Source organism: Hemicordylus capensis, chromosome 1 (assembly GCF_027244095.1).
Source record: "Hemicordylus capensis ecotype Gifberg chromosome 1, rHemCap1.1.pri, whole genome shotgun sequence".
In the NCBI taxonomy this organism is placed as follows: Eukaryota; Metazoa; Chordata; class Lepidosauria; order Squamata; family Cordylidae; genus Hemicordylus; species Hemicordylus capensis.
In genome coordinates this window covers 365,012,116-365,020,608 of record NC_069657.1, presented here as the reverse complement: position 1 = coordinate 365,020,608, position 8,493 = coordinate 365,012,116, and the positions used below count along the sequence as shown (strand labels likewise).

The following is an 8,493-nucleotide window of genomic DNA, read 5'->3' as shown; positions in this document are numbered from 1 at the left end:
GCCTTCCGAGAAGCCAGCATAGTCCGGAGCACTCTGTCCAAATATCCATGTTGGGCTAAGATCTGCTGCTCAATTTCCAAGCAGCTAGCCAAAACCAAACGGGGTTGGGATGGAACACCGGGCTTCCGAGAGAATGGTCACTGAATATGACCATCTACAATCAAATAACGTCCTTCCTGGGATGGAACACCAGGCCCTGTGACAGAAGGTCCTGCGTTGATGGGAGGAACCATGGCTTTTCTTCTGCCAAATGAAGTAGTTCTGGGAACCACAGCCTTCTGGACCAATACAGTGCTATTAGGATGACTCTTACGTGAAGGATGCTGATCCTCCTCAGCACTCTGGCTAGTAGGGAAATTGGAGGAAAAGCGTATAGTAGTCCTGGTGGCTATTCCACAGATAGTGCGTCCACTGCTTCTGCTCCTTTGCTAGTAGGGGAATTGGAGGAAAAGCATATAGTAGTCAAGTCAAGTCAAGTCAAGTTTTATTTACGGTCCTAGACCAAACAATCCATGCATGCAAACAGCAGAACAATTTATAGAAAACTCTATAGGTTCTCATTATACATCTTTAAAGCAATATAACAAAATTTGGCTACGGAGTTAAAATTTAAAACATTTTCATCAGAAAGTAAGAATTTAGCAAGTTGTTCAGCAGATCGATCTGTCTGTGGGGAAATAGAATCCATTGAGCATATTCTATTATCCTGTAAATTACATAGGCAACCAAGGGAGCACTTAATTTTACCTCTGGTCTGTAAACAGACAGATCGATCTGCGTATAGTAGTCCTGGTGGCTATTCCACAGATAGTGCGTCCACTGCTTCTGCTCCTTTGCATGGAAACCTTGCCATGAATCTTGGCAATTTTGCATTGATGGATGACGTGAATAGGTCCATGACTGGATATCCCAGACAGGACATTATTTGATTGTAGACTGTCATATTCAGTGACCATTCTCCTGGAAGCAGGTCCTCCCTGCTTAGCCAGTCGGCCACTATGTGGGAGTCCCCATTCACATGATGTGCAGTTATGGACGCCAGATGAACTTCGGCCCAACTCATTAAGAGTGTTGCCTCTTGATGCAATCATTTCAACCTGGTGCCCCCTTGATGATTCACATGAGCTTTTGCCGTTGTATTGTCCGTACAGACCGGCACATGTGTCCCTTGTAGATGTTGCTGGAAGGCCATCAGAGCCAGGTGGATCGCTCGTAGCTCCAACCAGCTGATACTGTGCCCCTGTTCTTCTTGGGACCACAAGCCTTCTGCTGACAGTTGAAGACAATGTGCTCCCCAACCCCTAGTACTGACATCGGTTGTAACAATTACTTTTGGAGGGTCCAGAAAAATCTTTCCTCGTAGGAGATTTCTTGACAGAAACTACCACTACAGAGTGTTCCAGACGTGGGCTGGGAGGTGAAGAACCATGACCCTCTTTCATGCAATGTGTTGCTGGTAAGGCAAAAGAAACCATTGAAGAGCTCTGGAACGAAATCTGGCCCAAGGAACTGGCTTGAAGGTGGCAACTATCAGGCCGAGAAGCTTCACTAGGGTCGACAACTCCACTGACGGCACTTCTAGGACATAACGAATCACAGAGTTGATCAGGCTGATGTGGTCTTGCGGAAGTAGTAGACAGTCTGTGTCCATGTCTATCACGACACCCAAGTGTTGCAAACACAAGGTTGGACATAGCTGACTTTTTTCTCGATTGATGATGGATCCTGTAGGGTCCCCAACGTGACTTCCAGATGTCTCAACTCAGACTGGCTTGAATTTGATAACAGCAGCAGCTCGTCTAGAAATGCCAATTTTCTCACCCCATGCAATGGTGGTGGGCAATCAGGGGTGATAGGACCTTTGTGACAACATGGAGCGCTGAAGAAAGACCGAAAGGGAGCGCTACATACTGAAGGTGTCTCCCTGCATACTGGAATCTGAGATACACTCGGCTGTTTTGGTGGATCGGAATGTGAAGGTAGGCTTCCTTCAAATCGATGGATGCCATGAAATCCCAATGGTGTAGAGCCTCTGAGACCGGCCTTATCATCTCCATCCGGAAGCTGTCTTTTTTCACCCATTTGTTTAAATATTTTAGGTCGAGTACTGCCCTTACCGAACAGTCTGTTTTCAGAACAGTGAACAAAATAAGAGTAGATGCTCCTCCCTCTCTGGAGCCAAGGCTCCGGTTCCACAGCCCCTATATTTATGAGATGTTGTATAGCCTGCGGCAGCTCTGAGTGCCTGGAAATAGAGCACAGGTGGGGCATTGGGAAGAACCTGTGAGGAGGAGGAGCAATCAAGTCTATTTTGTACCCGTGCTGGACCACGTTGAGGGCCCACTTGTCCGATATTGTTGATTGCCATGCCAAGGCATGGTCTATTAAACTACCCCAAGCTGCAGGTAGGGAGTCGTCGTTGTGACTACGTTTGCTTGTGCTGCTGAAAAGGACTCTAGGATGCTCTCACGGTGCGGAAGGAGGAACGCTGTCGGTTCCATGGGTTTCTCTGCGACCTATAGTCTCTATCCTGACCCCTAAAGGCCCGGAAACCCCGAAAGGGCTGCTGGAATTGTTGATAAAGTTTCCTGAACCCCTGCTTTTCAGGCTTCTTTTGGACCATGGGCATGGTCAATCGTTTATCCTTAGTCTCAACTAGCACCTCTTTAAGAGCTGTTTCTCCTAACAGTTTAGATGCATCACAGGGCACTGACATCAAATTGTTTTTAGAGTTTACATCAGCCTGCCAGTGTTTTAGCCAAAGATGGCGACAGCCCACCACTGCTGAGGCGGACGCTCGTAAGGAAAAACGAATAGAGTCCAGCATAGCGTCAGCCACGAGGGCCTGAGCCTTTTGGATCTTCAATAACTGTTGCTTTAGCTTGCCTGGGTCCAATGGAGGCTCAATGAGTAAATAATCAATCCACAAAAGTGAAGCCCGGGCTGCCATAGAAACTGAAGCCATCACGCATGTGGATAAGGAGGAGTTGCTGTGTACTCTCCGGAATGCCAGCTCAGCCTTGTCTGCTGGGTCTTTAAGCAGGACCACCCCATCCTTGAGGACCAATGAACCGGACACCAGTTGAGTGATGGGAGCATCCGTATTTGGAGTTCTGAGGAGGTCTGAAGGTTCCTTTTGGAATGAATAAAAGTGGGCGGCCGCTGAGAGTGGTTTGCGATTTGCAGCGGGCAGCAGACATTCTTGTCAAATCACTTCTGAAAAAAGACTCTGCATAGATTGTAAAATGTCCCTTGGTTTTAACGAGAAAAAACCAACTCCCCTTTTTCATTTTGAGGGGTCTCTGAAGTCTCATTGGCTTGCAGACCTATCGTTTTAATAATTCTTGACATAAGTGACATAGTCATCTGCAATGAATAAGCGCTGGGACACATTAATTGGTTCCACTCCCCCCACCCCAGACCATTCCCCTTCCTTCGTAGGGATGGACTCAGGATCCTGAATTCCCTGGTCAAGTGCGCCACCCTCAGTGTCTTGGTCAGTGGCAACACCTGTGGACCCTTGTCATTTTGGAATAGTGGGCCTAGGATTTAAAGGCTCGGGGTCCTCCAAGGCCACATCAGAGGCTTCTGAGGAATGCCATCCTTTCACAGACCCCTTGCAAGCTCTTTGTTTATCTATTTTTAAAATGTGCTTTTTCTTGGACTTCGCCTTCTTGGGAGAAGGGTTGTGTGATATTGAGGAGGAGGAACAGTCTGAAGATGACATCTCCTATCTCCTCTTGTGGGACCTTTTTTTTTCCTTGGAGGGCACACCTGCTGTATGGTGTCGACAATAGCATTTCTAAACCATGCCTGGCATTCAGGAGGAACAGACTTAGGCAGGCATAGTGATGCAGTCAAAGGAGCTGAATGCAAGGGAAGTTCAGTAATGGATAAACTATCAGAGACAGAAGGTCCCTGATCCACGCTAGAGCCCCCCAACACCTCCTTTCGCTTGGGTTTTGACAGGATAGGGGAGCAATCCTGTGGCAGATTAGTCTCTGTGCTTCCCGCCAAAACCTGAGAAGATTTTGGCGGCGCCATTTTGTCTGAATCCTCTGCCGCCATTAAGCCCTTCCCTTCCTCCAGGGACCGTATTTCTGTTGAGGTTGGGGGCAGATTAGCCATAGGGAACTTCTTACCCATATCAGAAGCCTCCTGAAGAGAAGAGAGAAGCTCGGTAGGCACAGGACAAGGCGGGCCGCTGACAAACGAGTTACGCAGCCCAAAGGCGGGCAACTTGTTGCGGGGCTGAAAGTGACTGGCGCGGACAGCAACGCTGCTAGTGGGAGCGCCGCTGCCCGAGGTGGCTGAGAAAGGCAAGCCGCCGCTGCATTCTCCTGCTCCGATGTCGGGTTCCTTGATTTAAGTGAACACGCCTCCACCCCAAGTGGCCCGAAGGTAACTGTTGGCTGAGGTAAAAGCGGCGATCGGAGTGGTGGTAGAACTCTGAGGCGCCTGATGTTCCCCAAGAACCCTTCATGGGCACCCTTCCCTTTAAGGAGCAAAGTAGCCCTTACTCTCCTCTGCCCTCTCAGGCTCCTGCAGCCAGGGTAAGGAGAAGGGGGCGCGAACAAAAAAGCCATGGTTCACCCTGTCAACACAGGACTTTCGGTCACAGGGCCCAGTGTTCCATCCCAGGCGGGATGTTATTTGATTGTAGATGGTAATATTCAGCGACCTGGCCAAATAGGAATGTCAGGCTGTGTATAAGTGCATTTCATTAAAAAAAGAAAAAACACCAAAGGTGGTGACTTTTAGTCACTTTCTAGAATCAAATAAAAATTATTTTGGAGACATCCCCATTTGCACAAAAGCACAATTTGTATACATTGTAACACAAAAATAAGCCATATTCTTGTGTAATGCATTGTTACTAGGCTAATGTACTCTTGTTCAGTATGTTGGCCAATATTTTTATTTATATTTCTCCTGCTTATCATTTATCACTTTCTTTCAGGATCTTATTTCCAGAAGCTGAACGTTTGGAAAAAGCAGAACAGATGCTCATGTTGGCAGATGTTGATCCAACTCTACGCCCAACTCAGCTTTCAATTTTTCACTTTAAATGCCTTTGTGATGTCTTTAGGAAAATGTGTGATGAAGACCCAAAGCTTCTTGCATACAACTTCAGAGAAGAATTGAGAGAAGGCAGAGGAAGCAAAGCAACTTTAAAAGGACTAACAGCTTGCTCTAGCTACTCTTCTAAATTACCAGGCAATAACTCTGACACAGACTAGATATCAGAATACATATTGTCAAATTTTCCTGGACAAATGTATGTGTGAAACTTGCTGAAGCGTGAATTGCAGTGTGAGCACAATTTTTTCAATGGGCCAATACAGGATTAATTCATATTTAACTGATGATGTTCTGTATTTTTTCTACCTCTCCACCCTGGAATATCGAAATTAACAAATCAACATTTGAGAAATCCTGTCTCAAGTACAATAAAGTGACTGGTTCAGAGGACAAAGTACTCAGAAGGTCAAATGCCAAAATATTAAATTCAAAATTTCCATAGAGAGAGACACAAGTAATAAAGAGCATGTCTAATGCATTTAGCATTTTACTGTACAAGCTTGTAGAGAAAATAAAAATACAATAAAATAAGATTACAATACAGGTTTTTATATTTACATATATATATATGTGAAATCAAGTATAAACACCAATTTGCAACTTAGTGCAACATCATGTGACACTTTATTTTTCTAAGGTGAATTAAAAATAACTTAATTCTGCTTTAAATAAAGCAAAAATTAAAAATGGCAGTTAAATGACCAAAAAAAGTAGATCACAATTGTTTAGTTTCATTTCCATTTTTTTACTATTTAAAAAATGTTACGTAATCTTGTTCAAAAGGGATAGGATAGTTTACAAATACAGGGCAGCTTAATCTAATTGTTCTGGTCTGCAATAAGTTAAAATAATTTAAGCCTTTAGAACTGCTTCTGTGGAAAAACACAGTAGTGCATTAAATTGGTTAGTAGTTTCTCAAGTTACAATAATCATCGGTTTTAAAAGTAAAATATGTAAATCAATTCTTTTTTTTAAAAAGTGTTCAGGCAGCTAGGACTTCCCATGCCTGTCCACAGTTTCATAAAAGCAGTCCTCATTAACCACTGAAGCTAAACTTTGTACACTAAATTCCCTTTCTAAAATAGAATTCAGGTCAAAACTTGCAGCATCAGGGTGACTATCAAGAGATTGGTGCCGTTCCTGCATTGCCAGTAATGTTCCTTTGTCGCGTCTTGTACTGTTCACTTTCCGTTTAATAGGACAAAAGTGTGCACGAACTAGTTTAGGATGTTCTCCTGTCGTATAACCATCCTCATTCTCTCTCTCAGGAGGATATATTTCTTCAGTATCCTCGCTACGATTCTCAGAAATCTTCAGGCGCTGAAATTGGATTTCTATGTCTTTTGTGGGGCTGCCTTTCTTTAGAATCTGCTGGTAGTCATCCTCCTCATCACTTAGAATGTCAGATTCCTTGACAGGACTGTTTGAAAAATCTGATGCACAGTTCTGTAGATGCTTCATAGGAGATGAATTTTTGGATTCCAGTATGCTGTCATTGGTATGGCAGCTGCTACTTGGAGTACTGCTGCTGAGGCTACATTCATCAGAATCGAGTTCATTACCTTTGCCTGCATCAATGTTCCATTCGTTACTGGGAGAGCTCTTTAGTAACTTCAAGGATCTTGAAGAAGCTGCCAATATAAGACATTTTCAGTTCTTGTACTCAATTGTATTTATTTGTTTATCTTATTGATATACCACCTGAGGTGTCTTGTCTCTCGCGGCGGTGTACATAATCCAATTTACAGTATAAAAATCAAACAATTTCACAGAGGAGCTATTCTGATGATCAGTGGAAAGCAGGCTAAGGGTGCTTAGCCCGCTTTGCACCGATTGTGAGACTCACCAGGCTCGCAGCCGAGCCCGGTTGAATCAAAGTGGGTCACCCGCTTTTGTAGCCCTCCCCTAAGCCCGAGTTAGCGGAGCCCGCGCTCAGCTAACCCGGGCTCCCCGATCGTGAGTAGCCGCAGCACAGCTCCTCACGAGTAGACCCCCGGAGGGGAGGCAAAAAGCTACCTTCTGGCTCCGGGGGTCTCTTAAGTATGCCCTGCGCGCTTGTGCAGGGCATACTGGAGCTTCCGGAGGCCACTTGGCCCCAGAACCTCCCAGCCCCCACCGGCTCCGTCATGGAGCTGGCAATCACGTGTGGGCGTTCGATCTGGCCGCCCAGGGCTCCCACCCTGATCGTCTGCGAGGAGAGCGGGCTTAGCCGCTCTCACAAACCGGGTCTCACTGATTGTGAGACAGGGCTCAAAGTAAAACAAACAGTTTAGAATTAGTTTTAGTTAAAAGCCTGAAAAAACAGGTGTGTCTTAAGGGTCTTTTAAAAAGCAATCAGAGATGGAGAAGCTCTCATTTTGACAGGAAGTGCATTCCAAAGCCCTGGGGCAGCCGCAGAGAAGGCCCGGTCCTGAGTTGCCACCAGAGGAGCTGGCAGCAGCTGTAACCGGACCCCCCTATTTGATCTTAATAGGCAGCAGGGCTCATGACAAAGAAGGCTAAGCCAGGTACCTTGCTAATTATAGCAACCAAAACAGTAGTAATATGTTTTACAGATAGTGGGAGCTTTGCAGAAGATATACAAACACTTTAGATGAGCCCATAAGGCCTCTCCATGTCAACTATAAGAGCAGGAAGGAACAAGAGCTGCCTTCCAGTGACACACTGCAGCCAAGGAGGAATCTTGGTGGGGAAAGCTGCAGCCTACATTAGACATTGGGGAAATCTAAACCAAGCAGACTGTACCAACCCAATGCCATAATTAAAGAGTCCAAGGAGGAGAAACCTGTGCAAAGACGCTGCATGGAGCAAATGGAGACATCTGCCCACCCTTCAAACTGAAGTCAGAATATGGGGCTGCCACCTCTTCCCCTTTCAGTTCATGCTGCCTGTGCTGTGCTCCCACAAGACCCAACCATTCAATGGATGGACTATTGCATCTGTCCTTTCAGCCAGGGCCAAAATATCAGTTTTCTGGCTTAGGAGATTTTGGTTGTGAAATTTGGCCCTTTTGGCTGCTAATTCCTGAGGCCTGGTTCTCCACAAGGACAATTATTATTACTATTAAAAGTATTTATATACTGCTTTTTAACAAAAAATTCTCAAAGCAGTTTATGTAGCAAAATGTATGAGAAATAAAAGATCCGGCTTAGCTGATGTGTAATGTTATACAGACCCTGGAGTTTGATTCCTAGTATTTCCAGGTAGGGCTGGGGGAAAACCCCTCTCTGATACCCTGGAAACATGCTGTCAGTCCCTGGGCAATGCTGAGTTTGACTGTTCTCTGCAAGCTTGTGCATAATTTTTATATCTAAACTGAATCGAGCTTTAATTGAACCCTCATCTGCAAGAGTTCCTTTTCTATGATGAAAACCATGAGGCTGTGCAAGTTAAGCAGCATGAAGATCCTAA

At 45.2% G+C, this 8,493-nt stretch overlaps 2 protein-coding genes across 12 annotated transcripts in view; one reads left to right on the top strand and one right to left on the bottom strand.

Annotated features, from left to right (window-relative positions):
* Window positions 1–5,362, top strand: part of TFB1M (transcription factor B1, mitochondrial) — a 55,039-nt gene extending 49,677 nt beyond the window's left edge. For all 5 annotated transcript variants that reach the window (XM_053293605.1, XM_053293581.1, XM_053293591.1 and 2 more), the window contains one exon: window positions 4,961–5,362. In XM_053293605.1, coding sequence (XP_053149580.1) covers window positions 4,961–5,240 — 280 coding nt within the window. In that variant the 3' untranslated portion in view covers window positions 5,241–5,362. The remainder of the gene's footprint in view (window positions 1–4,960) is intronic.
* Window positions 5,363–5,540: 178 nt separating this feature from the next.
* Window positions 5,541–8,493, bottom strand: part of TIAM2 (TIAM Rac1 associated GEF 2) — a 243,443-nt gene continuing 240,490 nt past the window's right edge. For all 7 annotated transcript variants that reach the window (XM_053293460.1, XM_053293483.1, XM_053293477.1 and 4 more), the window contains one exon: window positions 5,541–6,713. In XM_053293460.1, the coding sequence (XP_053149435.1) occupies window positions 6,073–6,713 (641 nt within the window). In that variant the 3' untranslated portion in view covers window positions 5,541–6,072. The remainder of the gene's footprint in view (window positions 6,714–8,493) is intronic.